This window comes from Exophiala xenobiotica (assembly GCF_000835505.1).
Source record: "Exophiala xenobiotica strain CBS 118157 unplaced genomic scaffold supercont1.4, whole genome shotgun sequence".
In the NCBI taxonomy this organism is placed as follows: Eukaryota; Fungi; Ascomycota; class Eurotiomycetes; order Chaetothyriales; family Herpotrichiellaceae; genus Exophiala; species Exophiala xenobiotica.
In genome coordinates this window covers 1,340,216-1,363,771 of record NW_013562491.1, presented here as the reverse complement: position 1 = coordinate 1,363,771, position 23,556 = coordinate 1,340,216, and the positions used below count along the sequence as shown (strand labels likewise).

General features: G+C 51.8%; 8 protein-coding genes across 8 annotated transcripts; 5 read left to right on the top strand and 3 right to left on the bottom strand.

Moving 5' to 3' along the window:
• Positions 1-75: 75 nt before the first annotated feature.
• PV05_06685 (uncharacterized protein) lies at positions 76-5,201 on the top strand. Its single transcript, XM_013459449.1, has 2 exons — positions 76-4,522; positions 4,576-5,201. Exons 1-2 carry the CDS (start codon positions 308-310, stop codon positions 4,783-4,785), a joined length of 4,425 nt encoding a protein of 1,474 aa, XP_013314903.1. The 5' UTR covers positions 76-307; the 3' UTR covers positions 4,786-5,201.
• A 359-nt stretch (positions 5,202-5,560) lies between these two features.
• Positions 5,561-7,816, top strand: PV05_06684 (uncharacterized protein; the record flags this gene model as incomplete). Its single annotated transcript, XM_013459448.1, has 1 exon — positions 5,561-7,816. One exon carries the CDS (start codon positions 5,561-5,563, stop codon positions 7,814-7,816), a length of 2,256 nt encoding a protein of 751 aa, XP_013314902.1.
• Positions 7,817-8,251: 435 nt separating this feature from the next.
• PV05_06683 (uncharacterized protein) lies at positions 8,252-10,976 on the bottom strand. The gene is made up of 5 exons (XM_013459447.1): positions 10,619-10,976; positions 10,094-10,568; positions 9,415-9,997; positions 9,240-9,352; positions 8,252-9,105 (listed from the first exon to the last, which is right to left on the bottom strand). The coding sequence occupies exons 1-5, from the start codon at positions 10,809-10,811 to the stop codon at positions 8,400-8,402; spliced, it is 2,070 nt and encodes a 689-aa protein (XP_013314901.1). The 5' UTR covers positions 10,812-10,976; the 3' UTR covers positions 8,252-8,399.
• Positions 10,977-11,209: 233 nt separating this feature from the next.
• Positions 11,210-14,073, bottom strand: PV05_06682 (uncharacterized protein). Its single transcript, XM_013459446.1, has 2 exons — positions 12,730-14,073; positions 11,210-12,642 (listed from the first exon to the last, which is right to left on the bottom strand). The coding sequence occupies exons 1-2, from the start codon at positions 13,807-13,809 to the stop codon at positions 11,446-11,448; spliced, it is 2,277 nt and encodes a 758-aa protein (XP_013314900.1). The 5' UTR covers positions 13,810-14,073; the 3' UTR covers positions 11,210-11,445.
• Positions 14,074-14,217: 144 nt separating this feature from the next.
• PV05_06681 (RuvB-like helicase 2) lies at positions 14,218-16,301 on the top strand. Its single transcript, XM_013459445.1, has 3 exons — positions 14,218-14,312; positions 14,359-14,805; positions 14,856-16,301. The coding sequence occupies exons 1-3, from the start codon at positions 14,304-14,306 to the stop codon at positions 15,819-15,821; spliced, it is 1,422 nt and encodes a 473-aa protein (XP_013314899.1). The 5' UTR covers positions 14,218-14,303; the 3' UTR covers positions 15,822-16,301.
• Positions 16,302-17,174: 873 nt separating this feature from the next.
• PV05_06680 (uncharacterized protein) lies at positions 17,175-19,932 on the top strand. Its single transcript, XM_013459444.1, has 4 exons — positions 17,175-17,716; positions 17,773-18,000; positions 18,133-18,733; positions 18,807-19,932. The coding sequence occupies exons 1-4, from the start codon at positions 17,525-17,527 to the stop codon at positions 19,643-19,645; spliced, it is 1,860 nt and encodes a 619-aa protein (XP_013314898.1). The 5' UTR covers positions 17,175-17,524; the 3' UTR covers positions 19,646-19,932.
• A 350-nt stretch (positions 19,933-20,282) lies between these two features.
• On the top strand, positions 20,283-22,259 carry PV05_06679 (uncharacterized protein). Its single transcript, XM_013459443.1, has 3 exons — positions 20,283-20,710; positions 20,769-20,820; positions 20,870-22,259. Exons 1-3 carry the CDS (start codon positions 20,641-20,643, stop codon positions 21,981-21,983), a joined length of 1,236 nt encoding a protein of 411 aa, XP_013314897.1. The 5' UTR covers positions 20,283-20,640; the 3' UTR covers positions 21,984-22,259.
• Positions 20,341-23,498, bottom strand: PV05_06678 (uncharacterized protein). Its single transcript, XM_013459442.1, has one exon. It carries the CDS (start codon positions 23,400-23,402, stop codon positions 22,020-22,022), a length of 1,383 nt encoding a protein of 460 aa, XP_013314896.1. The 5' UTR covers positions 23,403-23,498; the 3' UTR covers positions 20,341-22,019.
• Between the last annotated feature and the right edge of the window lie 58 nt (positions 23,499-23,556).

Here is a 23,556-nt window from a genome sequence, read left to right as displayed (position 1 = left end):
AGCGCCGATTCCGAGGAAAGATGTCACCATGATTTTTTGAGATGCGGCTTCATTTCTCCGCAGCCTCTTCACTTACCAACAGTGAAGTTATTTCACCTTTGCCCTAATACATTCATCAGATTTGAGCTGTGTTGACAGTCTCGCTTCAGCACTCCTCTGTGCTGCCACTCATTCGTCCTTTAGTTCTCTTTCTGGGTGTGACATCCCGGAGAAGAACACCCGCGCTACGACGTCTTCGCTAATTTCGCCTTTTGCATCACCAGCTTGCGAGCTCATCTAGCTTGTGATTTGTGGTTCGACTGGAAAAATGTCGACCAACGATCTTCAAGCTCTTTTTGCAAATCTGAGGCCCAAGGCTCGCGATTCACCTGCGCCTTCTCAAGCTTCCAATCGTCCCGGCTCTAGCGGACTTGCCTCGCAGTCTGCCAGCGCCCAACCACTTCCTTCGACTCCTCCGCCACCATTCCCCTCAATCGGCAACGGACGTGCTCAAGCCACGATGGTTTCTCAGGGTGGTCCAGCGCCGTCTGTCACCGGCCAGTCACTTTTGAACTTGCTTAACTTCGGACCTTCAACCCAACAATCTGCCAACACTGACGCCACTACCTTCCCTACTCCGAATGATGATCGTGAGAACGGAGTCAAGGCCGCAGAAAAAGGAGGAACTACCACGGAAGCGCCGTCATTGTCGGCTTCTGATCTTGTAGCAAAGTTCATGAGCCCTCCACCAGCCGGATCTCGGACAGCATCGAAATCCCCGTTCAATTTGGAAGACCAAGGTGGAGGTGGTGACCAGCCGTCATCTAATGTAAGCCGGGATGCCTCTCAAGATGCGCTGCTAAAGCTCCTCAAAAAAGCACACTCGGGCAATGCTGCGCTTGGGAGGCAGGGGTCTTCTGAACAAGCTCGATCACAGCCTTCTGAAACAGAGACTCAAAAGGCAGAGCATCCGCCTGCCATCAACGCTGATCTTCCCATACGTGCCTCTGGAGCGAGCCCAGCTGTGAAGGCACCTCCAGAGCAAAATGGCTCGAAGTCTGAGAACAAGCCACTCTTCACTTATGTCAACCCATTCGAAGCTCTCAACGCTTCTCGCTCCCAAACACCGAGAGCATCGTCACCTGTTCCAGCTGCCAATCCTCGTGACGTACCTGTGCAAAGCATAGAGAGTTCCAATGATCGACTCTGGGAGGGCACCTCGCCCGTGGCTACTCCAGAACAGGTCGCCAGGAGAAAGATTCTTACACCTCGATTGCCATCAGGAGGCAGACAGGGCACGATCTCGCGCGAAGCTTCCGTCTCTGCGCCGGAGAAGGAGAGAAAGTCTGAGAACGGAGCGACAGCGGCGGAGAAGTCATTCTTTGAATCCGCAAAGCTTGTTCCAGAAACCTTTGACGCCGCAACGGTAGACAAAGCCGCACCGGAGCCGAGCAACGATGTCCAACCTGGAGACGCCCTGGGCGCAGAACATTCCGCGGAGCAGGCGCCAAATGGTGGCGACGAGTGGGAAGACGCTGACGAATCGCCTACTAAAGAGTCTGGAGAGCGCGTTGTCCCTGTTTACAATTTTCCCATCAAGCCCTTCGTCTCAATCACACTGCAACTAGGCGAAGGTTCCGATGTGTCAATTCGTGATGATGGTGTTATGGAGATCTCGCGGTTGAAGAAAGATTTCGATCAGCTTGACCGTTCGCTGGCCGCCGCCACTGCCAAATACATCACATATGCCCTGGTGAAAAACGGAGGTATGCGAATCATACGACAAGATGATGGCAGTGATCGCCAAGTGTTCAAGAATTCGCACGATCGCGTGTTCAATGTTGCATTCTGTACTACCTCCCCTAATGGCCCGCCATCTGACGATCAAGCAATTCTTGGGACTGGAGTCAGTGGTGCCGTTTACTACGCCACCATTCACAAAAACGGCAATGATTTGTTCGAGAAGAACGAACTCGAGTCAGAAAGCCTCATTTTCCCTCCATACCCCCCAGCAGATGAAAATACAGCTGGAGGCGTGCTGAAGACTCGTGCCAAGCGAAGCTCTCGACATCCAGAGTTTTTCGCCATCGGTAGGGGAAAAGCGATTCATCTCGTCTGGCCTGCAACCGCACTCTCCTCGCGCTACGGAATTGATGAGACTAGTCGTCGGGTTGACGTCGACAAGTTCTTTCAGGAACGAGCTTTTCAGATCTCGACAGGAAAGGCTGGAAAGGACTTCACTTTTAGTGAGGACGACAGCTTGATTGTGTCTCTGGATAAGACCGGGAGATTGCGATTCTGGGATATCCGCAAGCTTATCGAGGAAGCCAATACTACAGCATCGCACGTTGCAGGCATGACAGTAGATACACCATTGCTATCATTGTCTACTGCGTCTCCGGCAGAGAAGTCCTGGCCAACGTCGGTTCTGTTTGTTGACAAAGCTCGCCCGTACGTCAAGGGAGGCGCTCTCCGGTATGTTCTCGTTGGGTTGAGACAAAACCATACTCTTCAGCTTTGGGATATTGCTCTTGGAAAGGCTGTCCAGGAGATCAACTTTCCGCACGAGAACGAGACCGACGGGATTTGCAGCGTCAACTACCATCCTAGCAGTGGCATCATTATCGTTGGTCATCCCACTAGAAATTCGCTCTTCTTCATCCACCTGTCAGCACCACGCTACACGCTGAGCTCGTCGTACTCTCAGGCGACATATGTTCAAGGTACTGCTATGAAAGATCCAGAGCTTCCCAAACCTGAATCTACAGCCTGCATGAGCGGCATTCGCGAGATATCCTTCACAGGAAGAGGTCAGCTTAGAAGTGTCGAGCTCCTACCGGTCTACAGGGCCGCAGACGAGAAAAAGACGATCGATGACAAGGTTCCCCTGTTTGAGCTGTATGTTGTGCACTCGAAGGGTGTCACTTGCTTGAGCATTACCAAAGAAGATTTGGGCTGGAACGCTGACAGCAAAGTGCTTCATCCTGTAGATGCTGCCAAAGAAGGTCTTGTCGATTTGAAGGAATTGCGGCTTGGAAGCGTTATTGAGGAGACCGAGCCAATCAAGAGCCCTGCGGAAGAAGTACAACAGTCCACCAAATCGTCCAAGAAGAAGTCGGCGAAGAAAGCTGAAGCTGCCACGGAACGTACCGAGCCCTCTTCGAATGAAGTGCAAGGCATTCCCAAAGCCGCGCCCGAAATCTCTGCTGTCCCCGAGCCTCAGGCCGAGCCAGCGGCCAGCGAAGGGCCCACAACGAAGCAGAGCAAGAAAAACAAGAAGAAAGCCACCCTAGCAGCTGAATCCCCTGCGCCAGGCAAGCCCCCTTCACGCGCGTCCTCACCAACTAAGAAATCGTCCACCCCTGCAGAAGTCTTTCCAGGGCCAACCACTGCTGCCATTGAAGAGAACATATCCAAGCAGCCTGCTAGCGTTCCAGCCGAATTAGCTTCTTCGCAATCTGAGGCTGTCTCCGCTGGCATTCATGGTGATTGGCTCGACAAGCTCATAAAGCTCGAGCGAGGAGTGGCGGGGGAGTTTCGAAAAGAGCTCAGTGGCTTGTATCAGAGCATCCACAACGATCGGATTGTCCAGGATGAATCTGCTGTCGCACGTCAACAAGCCCTCCTCGGGGTTGTCTCGACCACATTGACCAACAACGTTGAAAAGGCTCTATCACGTATCGTGGCTGCTCAGATGCATCAGTCGATGGTTCCAGCAGTGACTAGCGCCACAGTGCAAGCCGTCAGCAGCGAGGTGGGGTCCGCTGTTCAGAAGTCTCTCCACGCTCTTGTGCCACAAGAATTGGGCGCCCAGCTTCCCACTGCCATTAATACAGCGCTCCAGAGTCCCCAGATGAGCCGCACTATCGCTGATACAATATCACAGAAGATCTCGAAACAAGTGGAGACACAATTGGCAGACGTGCTGCAGAAACAGGTTGTGCCGGCGTTCAGAACCCTCGCTGTTGCGACCGCTGAGAAAGCAGCTTCTGAAGTCGAGGTTCGACTTCGCAAAGATATCCATCAGCTCGAGGCCGACAGACGGCATGACATGGGCAGGCTTGAGAAGCTTGGTCAAGTCCTTCAAGCCACGACCGAGACTCTCCAGCAGATGTCGAATGCCCAGGTGGCTTTTCAGGGTCAGATACTCAAGGACCGCCGCCAATTGGCTCTTCTTGGAGAAGGCAGCACACCGAGCGCATCACGTCAGGTTTCGACTGCACGTATGACTCCCTCACCGCAAGGCTTTGGTCGCCAGGTCGTTCCGAGACAGAAAACCAAGGAGGAAGTGGAGTTGGATGAAATCACAGACCTAATGAACGACGGCCATTATGAAGAGGGCTCGATTAAGTGGTTGCAATCAAGCCAGCCTGTTGAATTGTTCGACAAGCTCTTCATTCACTACACGCCGGAGTACCTGGCTACGGATGTCTCGCCCCTTATTGCGTTCTCGATTGCTGTCACGATTGGCAACTCCCTTACAACCAATACTGCTCGAAGACTCGAGTGGGTATTGGCAGCTTTCAATGCGGTTGATCTTACTGTAAGCTTCCTAGCCACCAAAGATGGCTACATAGTTGCTGACTGATGAATAAGGACCCTGAAATTGCGGATCTAGCACAGCATGCTCCTGCACTTTTGAGCTCGCTTATTCAGAAACTCGAAGGGCTGTATATGACCATTGCGGAACGTGATCCTAGAGATCCTGCGCTGCAGCTTATGCCGCTGGTCTCGAGGAAGGCAAAGGATATGAAAGCGTCACTGCTGGGTGCGGTAGGGTATGGTCGCGCAAGTCAGACTATGTGATTCTGCATGTACTCAGACACTGGCTTACTTTCACATGAACACGAGGCAAGGAGAAAGCAAACCATGCCCAAATTGGAGTTGTTCGATGTAACCTGAGCGCATTGGTGGCGGTTGATGAACTGCGGAATAGGCAAGGCTGTAGTCTCTTGACAATCTGCCGACGTGCTTGTCTAGGGTTGAAGGATTATCATTGTACTTTTTCGTAAGGAGCTCAGTTCCCGGTCAGCCGACTTACTCGAGATATAGGGTCGGCAGGCTGAGCACTTGAAGAATCGAGAAACTTGGAAGGTGAAGGAGCAATGGGGAGTTGGTAGTCGAACCTTGGTGTGGCACTTCATCTCTTTCATCTACTTTCAGTTTGCCTTCACCTTGAAACATCATTCTTCTTTTTATTGATCAACACGCATGAACCCTGCTTCCCCCTGTGTCTGTCTCGGTTAAGTGACTTGACTGTGATTTCGAGTTTCACGAGCACTGAATTCCTGGAGGGAGACTAGCAACGACTCACCTGTCATCACCATCCATCTTGTTAAATTTCGCGGCATTCCTCGACGAGACGCAAGCACCACTCTTTGAGCCAATTCTCTGCGCAGGTTCGACCTGAATGTGGTATTGTCGAGGTCTGCCTCACCTCACAACAAACCTACTGACACACGCGCAGATGGGCTGACTTACGTTGCGCTGCTCTTCATCTCTACCTCAGATCTTCCGCATCCTCAAGCGCCGAATTGCACTCAGCTAAACTTCTAGGACCCTGAACGATGATCGGTCCCAGATGGAACAGTACGAAAGATCAGTGGTCTCTATGAGATCTCAGTTCGTCCAACTTCTGGATGCTTCTCTATCCGACGATTTCGACTTCCAACCACTCCTTCACGTCCTGGTAGCCCGGCTTACAGCCGAGTCCAGATTCCGATATAATCCGGGTGGTTATCAGGCGGCTGATCTTGAGATCGGCATACCACAGGATGATGGCGTACGCTGGTTCGCTCCGGAAGCAGATGAAGTGAGTCGTCTTGTTCTTCCAAAGACGAAACTAGAAATTTCATATGCCAAGTCTGAGGAGAAGGAGTACATATGGTGGGTAGCTCAATGCCTGCTGCACGGCCTTCCGTTCCCAACTACGGCCATCGACGCGAAAGCCATACTTCGCCAAGCGTTACTTGCGAGCAGCCTCAAGAGGCCAAAAGAACTGAAGTCTATCAGAAAAAGACTGAGAGAAAAGCAGGAACTAGACAACACTGGAATCGCAGAAAAAGTATCCTTAGCGGACGACAACAACCGCAAAGAAAATCCATCTGAGCTGCAATTCACGACAAACAAGAAACCTCCTCTATACCAGGCGTTGGGTACATTGGAACCAGGATTGGTTTCTCAAGTGAAGATGAAATCTAGGGAGCGAAAACTTCGAAGTCCGGGCCCAAGCCCAAGCCCAAGTAACCACCGAGAACCCAACATAGTGGTGAATGAAGGCTCCGATCAAACCGGTAACCAGTGTGCCAGGCCATCGAAGCTTCAGACCATGGACAACCGGAAGTCAGCAAGCAAAAAGAAGTCGAAGAAACAGGACGCGAATGCCGACCTCCTACCTGGGCCCAGGGAACCTGGTGAGACTGTACCCTCAGGGATGAAGAAGAAGGTCAAGAAGCAGTCCATGAAAACAACAAAAGGAGATAACAAGGGCGGTGACAATGGCACAAGCCATTTGCAATCAAAGACCGCCAGAGAGCGTGAGGCACCAGATGCTAGGGAGGCGGCAGGTACAACGCGACAGGAAAAGAAAAAGAAGAAGGTAAAGAAGGGGGATGGCACGACCGTCGAAGCCAAAGTGGCGGCGCCTACTCACGCCGCAGCCAAAGATCAGAAGGGAATACCAGTGTCTGCCCCAAATACAACGTCCAAACAAGATTCAACCAAGAACAAGAAAGGCCATGTTACAGAACTGCCCAATGTCAAGACAACCCTTAGCTCTAAGCCTTCGAACAAGAAGGAATCAGTGCGCAAAGCCAAGACAAAGAAGGAGAAGAAGAAGGGCAAACACACGAAGAACGAGAAGCAAGCCGTGGACCAGCTCGCTGCTGCAGTACCGGCCAATGAGGGCGACCACAGCATTGCCGACAATGAAGAAGCATTCCCAACGACTACAAAGAGATCACCTACATGGAGCGGATCAACCACTCTTACAACCCCAGAAGTCGAAGACTTATATGCTGCGGTCTTAAGACAAGCATCTGAAGAGCGCAGTATGCAACATCAGGCCGACTCCCAGATCATTGCCGAATTGTCTGCAGATCAGAATGTAATGCCGGAACCGAACCAGGCTGCTGCCAGCGCCTGGACCGCGTATCGTGACAACAATCCGTCCTCCAGCGTCTCCCCACCGGCGACCAAAGCGGTCAAGACATCATGGTCATCGGCCTACACGGTAGGCGAGACCAGTTATACTATTAGCGAAGCACCGATGTCGCTGGCAGCTCAGGCCAGGTCGAGGGGAACATCAGAACCAACTACAAGAGCTGGGGATTATCCTCCGGGGTTCTCTGAAGTCGTACTTCCACCAACCATTAGTTCTGAACCGTTGCACGACCCGGTGATGACCCAAAAGTCGAAGCAAGAAAAACGGCCGCATGAAGCTGCATTCGAAGGTCCGACTTCTGAAAGCATGGACTTTAGTGATGTTAGGCCAAAGAAGAAGCGCGGACAAGTTGTTAAGGCCATGGATGACAGGCACGAGGCAATAACAAGCAGCGTGGCGAAATTTGTCACAGACGACAATGTGGTTTACGTACCCAACTTGGCGGAAGGTCAGAAGCCGCATTTCCCACTGTTTGCCGCTCTGATGAAGCATGCTAGTCAGTACAATTACGAAGGCTCAGTATCGAGCATCCACTCATTGATAAATCAGGTCGACCACCCACACGTCAAAATGAGAGGCGCAGAGGGTGCGTTTGGCGAATCTAGGCCTATAAGCACCATGACGAGGCACTCATTGAGCAAGAGGGCAGAGATGAAGGAACGCATCAAAGGATAAATACGAAAGCTGGGTCTAACGATGGCCCGATTCAGGCAGCGAACGAGGGTCCCAAGTGGTGCCAAACAGAATGTTTCACGTGAAATTCAGCATCTATTGAGTTGGGCACGATGAGACTATGAAATAGTGCTCAGTCGAAAGACAGGATTCCCAAGAGATGTCGTCTAGACGTTGAGTGGGTATTGACCACGGCACGATTGGCAGGAGAAGGGCAAGTGCGTTCTCCGCTGGAAAAGCAAAGTATTGTGCTCTATGCTGGGGACTGTGAGACGACAAGCTGTAAGAATACGTCACGCAGGTGCTTTTACCGAATCGGTTGGTATTAACCCAAGGTTGAGTTACATCATGGTGCTGGAGTAGATATCGTTGGAGCTGAGGAGGTGCTATTGCCCATCAGCATTTTCAAGAAGGGCTCTGCATGAATAGCTTAATTCAGTCACTTCTATCACGAAAGGCGATGCATGATCAGTCCAGAATGCACTGCAAGTTTTCCTAAGCGCCCGGTAGAGCTGAGATGAGACCTGGAAATACCAGTGATAGTCGCAGAAGGATCTCAAAATGACTTGCTCGATTTGGCAGCATATCAATAATGCCCTCCTTGCCACTCCTCATCTCTCAGCGTCTCCTCGCTGTCCACGCTACTCCTGCTCGAATTCCTCTTCAACAGATCGGCCAGACACACCTTATCCCCTCTTTGAAGGGCCTTCTCAATCTCTCGTCTGCGCCGCTTCCCTAGCCTACAGTTCGCCGTGTACGTGCATCGCTTCTTTTCCTCCGGACAGAAGCCTCCAGTCCAGAACTTATCGCCCTCGCAGGACATGCCGAACAAGTCCAGCGCAAGGACGAGGAAGACCAGCGCCGTCGTAATGCTGATCAGACCCAGACTCGACAATGAATCGGCAAGGGGGAGGCAGATGATGATGATCGCTATACAGACCCGGAAGATCAGTCGCGGCCGCTTGCGTAGTCTGGCCTTCGCGACACGTTTATGAATGTGGCAGAAGGATATCAAAGCCATAGAGATCAGTGCGACGCCCAAGCCGCCGCAGTAGAACCATCGCAGGGCTTTAGAAACTTCGGGTTCGCTGCGGGCCTCATATTCTTCGCCGAGGTCGTGCGGGTCGGCATTGGAGGAGTCGTGGGCGAGCACGAGTTGCGAGAGCGTAGAAGCCGCCAGGACGTAGCCCATTATGAAGGGGAGGTGAGAGGAGACCCATACGCAGGCGGATACCAAGTGGCGGCGGATCGCGTGGACGTGGAGATGGTAGGCATCGATTTCAAAGTAGATCCTACAGACGGTCAGTATAAATGTCATACAGTCTTTCATCTTGCCAACAGTATAGAGGCATCACACGGTCAAAAGAGACAAACTTGAGGTTGGTGGAGGGGAAAGGAGGTCAGGTTCATAAGCGGTAGGTCGTACCAATTGAATGTGAAAGCCTGAACTAGCCCGAGGACGCCTTTGCCGAAAAATGCGTTGATGCCGAAAGACGCGCGCGATTGGAAGAGAATGGTTAGGATCGAGTAGCCGAAGACCTGCACGGGTCGGTAAGTACGTTGCTTGGGAAGCGTGTGCGAACGGGGCTAGTAGTACTTACAAGCGAGACGAAAGCATTGTTTCGTTCGACGCGATGCTCGATGTTCACAGCAGGAAAGAACTCAAAATATTTCGCAATCGGCTTGAGGACCCGAGACTTTTCGGCGTGGCGCATGATCCCTATCATTGCGACGTAGCCAAATGTGTCGACAATTATCGCGATCCAGATCAACGAGAGTTGGCCGGGCCAAGCGACGTGGATGCTGCCAATCCAGAAAACAGCAGATACGGTGACCGTGAGTGCTAGCGACATCATCGATCCGCGGATGTTCGGCAATACCCAAGCTACATAGACGTACCATACCGCCGTAAATAGGCGTTGCGCAATGTAGAAGGCGATGGCGGATGTGTATGTCGACTCGAAAGCGTAGGTAATGTTGGTGGTGAATCCGAACAGGCAGACGAGGTAGAATATGACGTTGAGACGTTGGAAGATGTCGTCAATTTCAAAGTGGTTGATGATCATGGTTAGGTCGGCCCAGATTTTCCAAGCAATGGAGAAGACTATGGCGAAGTGCAGCAGTGAGAGACCATCGGCGTGTTCGACTGCCTTTTCGCCGACGATATCGATGACACCAACGTATCTGCGAAACGTTAAGAAGCCGTAGAGGTCTAAGACAGGGAGAGAGAATGGAGTTCGTGCTTGGGCGTCACAGCATCGCGGAAAGGAGGATACTTACACTAGGTCGACAAACAGTTCGAACGATGCAACTTCCCCGGCTTTGGCGGAGCGCCAGAGGAGGCCTTTGTGGAAATACTGTCGGATCGTAGGTCGCTTGAGGAATCGAATAGCCACGGTGGAGCGGTCTTTGTGCTTGTCAAACGCGGAGGGGTGGTCACTGTGAATTGACGTGACTTCGGAGTCCTCGTCTTTCGTCCTGAGATGCGCCGAGTATCCGTAGCGATCGAATGAAGCGTCAAGAGAAACTGCATGGGCAGTGACATGGTGGAGCTCTGCAGCAAGGGCGTCTAACTCGGATTTGACGTTTTCGATATCGGAGTACAGGTCGCCATGGCGCTGCTTCAGTTCGTCCCTCTTCGACTCGTGGTGGGTGTGCAGCTCTCTGATTGCCTCGAGATGCTCGGCTGAGCCTTGCAGAATAACATGGAACTCGTCGTCTTTCCTCTCGCGGAGGAGTTCTGTTCTTTTCCGTTCTGCAATGTTGTTAGTTTCGCCCCCGTTCTCGTGGCTTGTATTGGCTCACCTAGATGCTCAGGACTATGGCAGACGTGGACAATCTTGCCGGTATGGGGATGGACAAATTCAAGGAACCGTCTCTTCTGGCCATGCGTTAGATGCAAATGGGGATGGTGGTGGTGCTTCTCCTCGATCTTTTCGTTATCATGTCCGTTGGGACTAGCCTGTCCGCTATTGAGATCGGAGTCGGGTGTCTCCATCCTTGTTGAGGGAGTTTCAATGCACGAGGCTGAACATGCAGTTTGCGTCGAACCTAACAATTAGGTGTTCGCGAACCCTCAAGCTCACTTATATCGAGCCACGGCGCGCAAACATTCTCAGCAAGCGATTTTTGAAAGAAACATTGGATGATCTCCCTCTTTTTCAGGCGGCCAGTTTGGCGATATCATGGATCGTGTTGGCTGACTGGACATTGGTTTGAGATACCAGACTAGACTAGAAACGGAGCATACTACTCCCGAAACAGAATACAGCGGGATCTGCCGAGACTTTGTCAGCAAGATGGGAGTGATTGAATGCACCAATCACATTTCCAGAATTTTTCTGGCAAGGCTGGGCGTAATCAGGGCCATCTCCACTGTACGGTCATGTTACAGTACATGTTCAATTGCTGGATGGGCCGCATTCCGCGAATCTACGGAGTACCTAATATACAGATCAGGCCTTGGATCATAAGACTCGTATTGGCCTCCCAAAATTTTTCAATCTGACAGATTCCGGTGCCTAAGCCTGAAATTCGTCTTAGTCATGCGCCAATCCAGGACCGAGGGTCGTTCTAGCTTTCAACCTTTTAGCATGGCACCATGCTTCATGATCAACACAGAAAGAACACTATCACAATGAAGCACGTTCATCCCATTTTCTGGTTCTGCGCCTCGGCCGTCCAACATCCTCAGCCTCAGACTCAGCAATCGCCGTGTCTTTAGGATCCTCCCTCTCAGATCGTTTTCTTTTCCCTAGTTGTCGGTCGCGAACTCTGGCGGGTGACTTCATCAACGACTCATCGTCTACAGAGGTGTGGAGGGAACTCGTTGCAGGACCCTTGAACTTGGCGAGCATTCCCAGTCGCTCTTGTTCCTGTTGTGATGCCTCAGGGTTTGATTCATCTGCACTTTCAACATCTTCAGTTCGCCGGCTCATCTGGGAGCGAGCCGATTGTTCCGTATAGCGACGTTCTGACATTGCAGTGGTTCGTCGTTCCAATGGACGCGCTTGGCTTCTAGCCTTAATACTGAAACCGAGGTCATCACAATCCGGCGTCGGCCGCTTCGAACTTCCGGACCTTTTCATGGAGCGACGTAGCTCGTGGATCTGATTCTCAAGCTCCTCCAGTTTGTTTTCGATATTTTCGCGGAACAATGATGCTTCGTTCCCCGAACGCAGCTGAGTATGCTGAAGCTCATTGATGTTGAGCATTACCTTGTCCCTGCTCTCTCGGAATTGCTTCGTTAGAGCATCATAGTCTAATCGTAGTTGCCCAACACCCTCATCTTTTACTGGGCTGTTGTCGTCGGCTATCCGGGCAGTTTGGTCATTCTTGTTTCGTAACTGCTTAATTTCCTCCGCAACTTTTGCAAGGTCTATCAGACCCTGATCGTACTTCGGGAGCACCGGCCCTATGGATGCTAATATCGAACGGTGCAACTCTGTGGTTTTTAGACTGTTAAAGCGCTGGTCCAGCCATTGGAAGTTATGGCGTACAGATTCAAAGCCATTTTGTAGCTTCTTCTGCAGCTGTTCCAGCTCTTCGACTCTAGGTGTAAGTGCTGCGACCGCTGGCACCTTTTCAATTGCGCTTGAAGTCTGTTCGAGTTTCGTCAATTCCTGCTGAAGACTTGTAACTTTGGCGCATAATTCGTGTTCGATGCGCTCGGTCTCCTTGTCTTGGTTGCAGAGCCGGGATTTCACGAGATCCCACTCGACTGCTACTTGAGCTAGCCTGTCATCCATCTGCTGGGCAAGTGCATTTAGCGTCGTGGTTTTATGGTCGACTAGAGATTCGGAGAGTTGATCCACGTTATTGCCTAGGACCTTGATTCTCTCAGACTGGGATTCATCGGATTTCCGTAAGGTATCGACTAGAGATTCGGAGAGTTGATCCACGTTATTGCCTAGGACCTTGATTCTCTCAGACTGGGCTTCATCGGATTTCCGTAAGGTGTCGACTTCTTTCTTGACGGCATCTACTCCTGACTCGTTTGCTTTTATGCCGTCTTGGAGTCGTAAAACCTCCTGGTGTAAAAGGGCGATTTCACCCTTATCACGCGACTCATCTTTCTGTTGCAATGACAATGTTTTCTCGATCGACAGTACTTTTTCCTCCACAAGTTCAAGACCGCCTTGGGTAGCCTTCGCTTTCAGCTGGGCACTCTTGCGGAAGCTCTCGAACTCTAGAAATCTTTCTGCTGTTTTAGAGGTGTCTCGCATATCATCTCGTAACGTCTCGACACTCTTTTCCACTTGTCGCTGAGAATCTTGCCAGCTTATTATGTCTTGACTTAGTGCCTTGAGTGAGCCTTCTTGGTCGAATACACGCTTTTTTAGGTCATCATTTTCGGCAATGACTTTAGCTAGCTCGTGTGTAGACTTCTCTGTAATTTCGCGCTGTGAAGAATATTGAGACTGGAGGGACTGGAATTGATGTCGTAGATCGTTGTTCTCGGTAAGCAAGGCTTCATATCTTGACGAGTCTTTAACGGGCTGATCGACGAAAAGGCGTAGAAAATCTCGAACCGCCGCCCTCTCCGCGGTGCCATGCTGATCCGCCTCTTGCTGGGCCACCTTGTAACACTCCTCTACCTTCTTCAGATTCTGAGCGGACTGATGGACCATAAGTGGGAATTGCGCATGGGTACGCTGTACACGCTCATACTCGGCACGGGCCTTCTTCACTTTCTTCTCCAAATAATCCCGGTCTCGCGACAGTAGCCTACTGTCAGTGGCATTGGAAAACAGGGTGATCAGGGACTTCTCCCGATCAGCAGGATCAATATTCGGCCGGAGTGTGGTTTCGAGACTGGCATCGCTCCTCTGTGGCGTATTGGCTCCAGAAGATGTTCCTTCTCTTACGACGAGGGGGTCTCTTTTCTCAATTGCGGGACTGGACGCTGTGTCGCTCGTATTATGGGGCGCTGCCCGCCGGAGTCTAGGATCTTTCAGGTTGACAGGCGCGTCCGAAGGACGACGTGGTTCGGACATAGTTGGACCGACAGCATGACGATGAGCAGCGACTCCAGTCCATCAGAGACTTGAGCCACGCATTCGACTCTACGTCCAGACAGAAAACGGGCAGATCTCAATGCAGAACGGACAAGAGGCGTGCGAGCAGAGTATTGAAGAGCGATCGTAATTGCGAGAAGAGACGGAAGGGACAGGCAGTGGGCAAGGCGCAAACCGCCTACAGAGAGGAAGATCAAGTTGTCAAATAGAAGATCAGAGCAGTGCTCGCAGTTTAGACTCTCAATGCTATGCGATGCGTGGCGGTGTCACTCTCCATGGCCCTGAGCCGACGTTCAATCTGTTTGAATTAGGAAACCTAGGCGAGGCGGGAGGCGAGAGGCGAGCGGCGCGAAATTTACACCTTCCAGTACGAGTAAATGACTAGCACCTGAATCACGGCTGGTTACTACCTGCCCTTGTAGCCAGTAATTCATCTCATTCGTCTTTCCTTATCGACCCTTTTCTCACAGGAAATGGCGGCTGTGAGTTGTTCAAGCCTTCTTCCGCGCATCTGCTAACGCGTCACAGCCCATAACGACCGTATCCGAGAGCCGCGAGGTTCGAGGCCTCAACCTCATCGCCGCGCACTCCCATATTCGCGGTCTCGGAGTCGACTTGGCGACACTTGAACCCCGTGGAACCTCGCAGGGCCTGATTGGACAGGAGAAGGCACGAAAAGCAGCTGCTGTTATACTCCAGATGGTCAAAGAGGGAAAGATCGCAGGAAGGGCTGTCCTGGTAGCTGGACCACCAAGTACAGGCAAGACTGCCATTGCCATGGCCATGGCTCAATCTCTCGGCCCCGATGTTCCCTTTACGATGCTCGCCTCCTCAGAAATCTTTTCCCTGGAGATGTCGAAAACAGAAGCCTTGACACAAGCATTCCGAAAATCCATAGGCGTGAGAATAAAAGAAGAGAGCGAGATCATTGAGGGAGAAGTTGTTGAGATACAGATTGACAGGAGTGTTTCAGGGGTAAGCAAAGAGTGCTGGCAAGAGGATTACTGTGACTGACCGTCCACAAGGGTAACAAACAAGGCAAACTCACCATAAAGACTACGGACATGGAGACAGTCTACGACATGGGAACGAAAATGATCGATTCAATGACGAAGGAGAGAGTGATGGCAGGGGATGTCATTTCTATTGACAAGTCTTCTGGCAAGATTACAAAGCTGGGGAGATCATATACGAGATCGAGAGACTATGATGCCATGGGCGCAGACACAAAATTCGTTCAATGCCCAGAAGGCGAACTTCAAGTCCGAAAAGAGGTTGTGCACACAGTCAGTCTACATGAGATCGATGTCATCAATTCCAGGACGCAGGGATTCCTTGCACTTTTCTCTGGCGATACTGGCGAGATTCGAAGTGAAGTCCGAGACCAGATCAACACGAAAGTGGGAGAGTGGAAGGAGGAAGGCAAAGCTGACATCATTCCCGGTGTACTGTTCATCGATGAAGTACACATGTTGGACATTGAGTGCTACTCATACATCAACCGTGCCTTGGAGGAAGATTTGGCGCCTATTGTCATTATGGCAAGTAACAGAGGGAATACCCGGATACGAGGAACGACCTATAACTCGCCTCACGGGCTACCGCTGGACTTTTTGGATCGCGTTGTCATCATCAGCACTCAGCCTTATTCGCCCGAAGAGATCTCCCAAATCCTGGCGATTCGGGCACAGGAGGAAGAAGTTGATCTGTCAGCAAATGCGCTGGCCCTCCTCACGAAGATCGGGCAGGAGTCGGGGTTGAGGTACGCCAGCAATATCATTACCACGTCGACATTGCTCAGTCAGAAGCGAAAAGCAAAAGAGGTAGGCATCGAAGATGTCCAACGGAGCTACAAATTGTTCTACGATCCTACGAGGTCTATCAAGCTCGTGAGTGATTTTGAGAAACAGTTCATCAGCGAGGATGGACAGGTCAGCTTTGGTGTCAATGGCACCAACGGGACGAATGTCGATGCCATGGACACTGCTTGAGACACAAGGTGAGGGCATCGAGCCCGCAAGAAGGATATCACCAACGGCTCAACGTCCTTGACATGATGAAAGTCATTCGTGGTGGGTCGACTTTAATAGTCAAACGGACCCTGGGGCCCAGAAAGACCCCCGGAGCAAAGGCGCTGAGCTACGGTGGTGGGTGGTACGCCCGTATTTGCATTGTTGTCCATCCTGAAGCCACACGTCTTCGGAAAAGGCATCCTCCTAGATGCGAGGCCGGCAAGAGTTAGATCGTAGCTGGGAGGCTTTGCGAACGTGCTTCGCCATTGAATGGTCAGAAACTGCGAGTTTCTCATGTATCATGGTTGCAGACAATGTACAATACGGGGAATGGAGGCTGTGGTCACAATGCCGGTAGTACTCAAGTACAAGGGGGACTAGTGACCAGAACTCCTTGAGACTTGTTCGATGAAGACTGTTTTCAGCGGTTACCAGCTCTTTGTTCTCAGGTTCCCCACCATGCCTGGTATCCTTCAACTTGCCCCTTTACATTTTCGCCGAGTTCTGCTAGTCTATGGACGCGTTGGGAGCCTCATGAGATCCCAGTTACAGAGGTGATAGCGCAACGGACTCTGCGGGGTACCCCAGGAAAGGCTGGCATCAGGCCAAAGTGGTCGTCAAGTCCACTTTCGTGGGGCTGCGTTGTAGTAAGTACAAGCGTCGTCCGAGTCAGCTCTTCTCCATCGGCATTTCTTTTCAAAGGACGTGGACGTGCACATTTCGATTCTTTCCCGAAGCTTAATGATCGGCAATACTTCTGTCACCTGTTACTCGCACAGCGACCCCAAATACAGGCTTGGAAGTTGCCATCCATGCAGCCGCAAGGTACCTTACATTCGGCTCAGGCCGAGTGAAGCTGCCTGTAAGCGAGTCCAGAACCCTGTGGATCAGGTGATATACTCGCCAAAATTGCGAATGGACGAGGTCGAGCTTCACTGTTGCTTGGGAATCCAGTCCTCTGGCTGGAGTGTTCTGAATAATGATAGAGAACGTGTAAGTCGCAGCTTTCCGGTCGGGCACCGTGCACCTGACACCCAAACTATTTGCTTGGTTAATGGGCAAAAGCCCATCTTGTGTCGAGTTCGATTAACTCATGATGACTCTCCACCTGAGGAATGAATCCACCTCAACTACAGTACTACTATGTAGTTTGTGTATGGGGCATGTCTAACTCGACTCTTTTTGGCCCCGGGTCTCTGGATCGCCGCCTATCGCGAACCGCTATCTCGGATGCTCTTATGTACGGCCATGTCGATTTGCTGCACGGATATTTGTTTTTCACCGCGCCAAGGACCTCCATGCCAACACCTGTTGGGTATTTACCGGCCAAAGGGAAGATCATGGCTGGTATGGTTGGCGAAGAGGAAAAGCCCCAGGTCGCCATACCACTTCCATGCCGGTCGCCTGTCGTGCCTGGTCCCGCACGCGGCGAAGTGGACCTCTTCTTCAGGACTAGTCGGGGCCCCAGACTCCTGGCCGTTCTCGGCCTCACTAGCCTGCAGGATGGGGAGGAAGTCGAACCCGCACATTGCCGTGGACAATATGAGCCGCCAAAGCTCCCCCTGGTCCAAGATTTTCTCCTCCCCATCTCCCTCCCTCAACACCTAGAAGGACATCTCCTAGTTTCCTGAAACAAACAGTCCTTTGCCTCGGGTTGTGTTCCTGCATTGTACACTACCATCATGGCTGATCACATCGGAGAGAAGCCTACACGTGGCGCCGATGTCAAGGTCACTGAGCCTTCACACTTGGAAGCTCGCCATGTGCCTACGGTCGAGATTCCACTGGATCTGGACGATCCCCATCGTGCTGCGCTCGAAGACAACCCCGAAAGAGCTGAGAAGCTAACATGGACTACTTTATTGGCTGTCATTGTAAGCTCGATCTTTGCTCTACGCTTCACAAGACAGGTTACTGATTAGCAATCCAGTCTCTCTCCTTCTCATACGTCTGCCCGATCTCGTGTGGCTTCGTCCTCATCACTGGTATTCTGGTTCCTGTGGGCACCGATCTCGGCGACGTGGACAACATCTCTTGGATTGTTGGTGGCTGGTCGATCGCTTCTTCCGTCAGCTTTTCCATCGCCGGATCACTGTCAGACATCTTCGGAAGACGTTATACTATTGTTTCTGGCGAGGTCCTCGCCATCGTTGGTTCAGTGAGTGTTCCTTGGCGAACTTGCAATAAGAGACCGTGGCACGATTCAAGCAGGCTTGCCTCTGAGAATGCCTTCTTTCATGCTTGACTGCTTCATGATCTCCCCAAAATCCAAACCGCTAACGCATCTCAGATCGTAGCATGCACCGCGCACACGACACTCACCCTCGTCGCCGGCTCCACAGTCATTGGCTTCGGCTGCGGCATCATCTTTGTCTCCTACGCCGGCATTCAAGAGCTCGTTCCCAACAAATGGCGTGGCCTACTTGGTTTAACCGAATGCGCCATGACTATCCCCTGGGCTGCAGCAGGCACGCTCATCGCTACTACACTGAATGCAAACACGAAAGCCGGTTGGCGTTGGTGCTACTACATCGGAATAATATTCGGAGTGCTCAGCATGATCGGAACGTTGGCATTCTACTGGCCTCCACCGCGCCCACAATATGACTTTGAAAAATCCAGATGGCAGGAAATCAAGGAAATTGACTATATCGGCTTCCTGCTGTACACGGGCGGACTGACAATCTTTCTGATTGGACTGACTTGGGCCGGAACTGAGAATCATCCATGGAAGAGCGCCAGCACGATCGCGCCAATGATTGTCGGCATCATGACGCTGATTGCCTGCTTCGTATACGACTTCACGCTCGCAAAGCAGCCGTTTTTCCCGTTACATTTGTTCAGGCAGGTTAGGGAATTTACGGTGCTGCTTGTTGTTGTTTTTGTTGCTGGTAAGCTTATCCTAACTCTCTCCTACCTCACATTGCGCGCTCTAGAAGTGAGACTGACGATGATGCGGTTTAGGTGCTGTGTTCTACTCCTTCGCCGGCCTCTTGCCCCAGGGCTCGTTGTACATGTTCACCAACGATCCCATCCAAATCGGCGTGATCGCACTGCCGAACGGTATCGCGCAAGTTATTTTCGGCGGCTTGGCGACCCTCGCTATGGGCCATGTGGGCCACTTGAAATTGCAAGTTATCGTCATGTTGACTATCCAGACCGTCTTTGTGGCCGCTTACTCTGGCGTCGTGCCCGGCAACCGCATGGGATGGACGGCATTCCAGTTCTTCGGCCAGGGTCCGTTCGCGCAGATCACACTGTTGTGCTATGTGATCGCCGGGTTGAACGTGCCGTTGCGACATCTGGGCCTCGCTTCAGGACTGATTGGCACATTCCGCAGCGGCGGAGGGAGTGTGGGAAATGCGGTGTTCAATACGATCCTGAACGGCGTCAAGAACGAGCAGATTCCAAAACGCATTGCGGAGGTTGCGATCGCGCATAACATGAACGCGGACGCTCTTGCGGCTCTGATTCCCGCGACGATCCAGAACGCGGTCGGCGTGCCGGGTGCATTTGCCACTGTACCCGGGATCACGCCCGCAATCGAAGCTGCGGCTGCCCAGGCTTTCAAGGACGCATATGCATTCGCATTCAAGAGGGTGTTTTGGGCCAGTATTCCGTTCGGCATACTCGCTATTGGCGCAGCATTGATGATCAAGGATCCCAGTCAGTATTTGACAAATCATACGGCCATTCATATGACCAAGGACTATTCAAAGAATCCGCAACACGCCGAGGGACATCATAATCATCAGACGGCGGTGCAAGAAAAGCCTACGTCCAGTGGTGATAGCAGCTCGTAATGGATGGCGACGCGAATACGCGGAAGTAGGAGAAAGGAGATCTCTTCGATGATGTACAGAAGAACCTCGACACGAACTTGGCAGGAGATATCGGTTGAAGCAAGATATTAGACTCCCACGGGTAGCATCTGATGTGGGAAACGGCACTCGTTGAATGGGAGGACAACTGGAAGTAGCCGCCACAATCAACTCCGGCTCAGCCTGACGGGGCTCGATGCAAGCACGAGAAAGAAATGCAATCGTCATATATAATCGATCTTGGTTAGATTTAGTGAACAATCCGTTTTCCAGAGCATAGGAATTATCTCCCAGTTCCCGCCTACTAGTCATTCAGGATGAGAGAACTGAAGACTCACGGTCATGTGAAAAGTTTGGTTCTGCAGAATCCAGGCTTGACAGTGGTTGCAAACGATTACCTACCTACTAGGTAGGCAATTCCTTTCAAAAGCCATTGCTATTCCCTGCACTCATTCTGGGTCGTCGGTGATTCTGACAAAAATGATATCTGTGATGTTCCTTCCAGTCCTCCCCATAGTGTCCCGTTCGGATCGGAACAACGTTTGACCGAAAGATTCTCACTGCCCGCCAACAATGACTCGATCTGAATTAATATGATATGAAAAAGATGGCAACCATTGACCAAGTCATGAAGTGACCCAAATCATCACCCAGAACCTCTCTTCTTTTCATTGTACATAGACTTCACTTACTTTCACTCAGTATTCCTCTTTTGTTCCTTGTCGTGTGATTGCTAGGCGGTCACACCAATCTCTTCACCTGCACTTTCTCGCCGCTTCAAGGCGCAAAGCACTTGCCGTCGTTTACTACTATTGAGCGCTGCCTCAGCAGGCACGATTGAACATTATTTACCCAACGACAATCGGACAACATCACCATCTCTTCCTCCTTTACAGACATCCTCTTCATCGCTGTTCGTCAGTCGGGAAGGGTTTCCTACAGGATCATGCAGCCAGTGCTCATCAGCCTCTCCAGTCATGGCGGAACCTGTGGCATTCCTTGAGCCCCTTAAGACTCTCCATGAGACGCGTTCAGAGGAAGTGTTTGGTATGTTTGTCGTCTTTCTTGGTCAGACATATGAGAAGCAAACTGACCACTTACGTAGTACGAGCGTTCGTGATTGAAATTCCGGCCAAATTGACCAGCAAGGCACTGAGGCAAGTTTCGTGTCGTGTTGTCTCATGTGTTGCTAACACTTCTCATCAGCATCGTCAAGCCCATCATCCCAAACGGCGGCAAGCACCCATCTTTCAGTCACTTCCGACGAGTCTGCACTTTGTCTCACCTACCGGAAGATCTGACCTGGCGTCGCGACTACGACTCAAGAGGACTTCAGACCAGCTTTGTCCTTGTTCCAAACACAGTCGTACCATGGGAAGAGATTCGGGATACCTTCCTGCCTCACATCGATGTCGAAGGTCTCCCACGCTGCTTCGATGCTGTGGTGCCTCGATTTGGTCCACTCAATGCTGAACAAGCCGCACTGTGGACGGAACGATACTGGCCAACAATCTACAACCCTGCTGCACAGGTCATTCAGGATGCTCCACCATTGCATCATCTTAAGCGTGTCAGATCTCAACTTGAGGTCCCGGCCGCAGACAAGTACATGGGCCTGGCCAGGATGGCAGCCATGGAAGCTAGAGAGATGGGCCATGGACGTGCGGTCGGTGCTGTGATCGTTGATCCCGAGACTGGCGCAGTACTTGCAGTGGCTGGAGATGCCCGTTGGTATTCTGACAACCCGACAGTCCAAAGAGCTCGCAAGGCCAATCGCGCCGAAGGCAGACCCGAATATCACGCTGTCATGCGCGCAATAGCGATGGTGGCCAACAAAGAACTCCGCAGGCGAATCGCTGCTGGCGGCCACAAAAAGTTCCTTACGACATACTGTGAGACGCCGTCTGGTCAAGCTCTCACAGGTATTGAAGCCCGCTATGAGGATGACGCCAAAGCCCTTCAGGACCTCACCACTCAGGTGGGCAACATTGCCATTTCTGAGCCCCATGATGCCTTGCCAGAGAAGCAGTCAGGTCCCCAAAAAGAAGGCTACCTCTGCAGTGGACTGGACATCTACGTGACCCATGAGCCTTGCGTCTGCTGTGGCATGGGTATGATTCACTCTAGATTCCGATCGTGCGTCCTTGGTCGAGAGATGCCTGGCAGTGGTGGTCTATCTGCGGAGAAAGGTAGTAACCGACTCGGCTACGGTCTCTTCTGGCGTCGAGAGCTGAATTGGCGAGTCATGACCTTTCAACACACTGGTGCGGCTGCGTTGGATGGTGAAGGTCGAATTGAAACGGGAATATTCCATGCTTAGGAAGTCGATTATTCGGAATATCGGACGACAGTATTATCAGGCGAACTCGGCTATTCTGGTCCAGTCGCCACCGTCCACTCTACGGAATTCAACACCCTCACCAAAATATCCAGCATCATTCCATTGCTTCATGGTATCAGCAGCATACGGTCCGTTGACGGCGCCGCCGTCTCTTGTATCAGTCCAGCGGTATTCCCACATTGGTTCCATAGAGCTAGAGGTGGCACCATCAGCCTCATCATCATTTGGCTGACGAGCATCAATCCATTCATCACCTGTTTCTTTCTTGTACTGGCGCACAAGCATTTCTCTTTCGACGTCGTAGACCTCGGGTTGACCACGAGTGAGCAGTATATCTGCAGCACCAGTGATGGCTTCGACTTTTTCCTTTCGAACTTTCTCGGCCGCATCGTTGTCAGCGTGCTCACTTGACGTTGCATCCGACTTCTTCTTGTTTTTGTTTTGCCATTTTGGCTTTTTCTCTTTTGCCTTTCCAAGTCGAGCTAGAGCTTCCAGGGTTGTCTCGCCTCGTTCGAGGAAAGGTATCAGCTGAGCTAGGACTTCTCCCGTGGATTTGGCGTCGTCCTCAATGTCTCGCCTTCTACGCTCCTCTTCCCGCTTCTCTGCAGCCTCTCTGGCTTTTCGCATCTGTTTTTTTGACACTCCTTCTAGCCAGACATCGTGTATGGCGTCAGGGTCTGCTGCTTTGCGAACATAGTTCTCTTGCTCATCGAATCGACCCTCCTCTAGCTCTGTGCGCATGTTGAAAGCATCCAATTTCGGGGCATGTGATTTCTTGCTTCCAGCACCCAACTCAGGATCCAGCTCAGCCGCACTTGCCCGCGTTTCGTCATCCACCTCGCTCTCGCTACTGCTCTCCACTTCCTCATCGACTTGTCGGCCTTTTCCCTTACCGTGGCCATTGGCGTTCAGACCGAAATCCGCCGAGACATGTCCACCGCTTTTTGAGTTTTGTACTTGCCCCTGAATCTCATCCTCATCGAGGAACCGCACGGCTTTCTTCTTCCCGCCACGTCGTCCAGCATCTCCTTCCGAGTCGTCGCCATCGCGGAAGTCCTCCTCCAGGTCGGCGAACATGTCATTATCATCTTCTTGCTTGGATTTTTGAGCAGCCTTTTCGGAGCGCGATTTGGCGTCAGCCCGAGCATTGAAATTGTCGTTGTCACTGTCGGAGTCGTATCCGTCAATGTTGACGGCGCCGCGGCGGACTTGTTGGCCTCTTGTGCCGATGACGTCGGCGTCGAGGATGGCATCATCTTCAGGGGCGTCAGGCGCAAGGGCGGACGGGTTGCGCACGTCGAAGCGTGGCTTTTTAGTCGGTTGGCCGTAAGAGTCGGGGTCGTGGGTACGGACAAAGTCTTCGGCGGCGCGCTTGGAGCGCGTGGTGTTATAGGACATGGCGGAAAGGGTTGCCCATTCGAGGGCTGACTGGGTGGAAGTTCTCGTAGATAGGGAGCTGTAGGATGCAGAAGTGCTGCGAATGGAGTGTTTGGGGGACGTCACAAGTTGATAGAGACAAAATATAATGTGTATAACCAACTGGGTGAAGTGT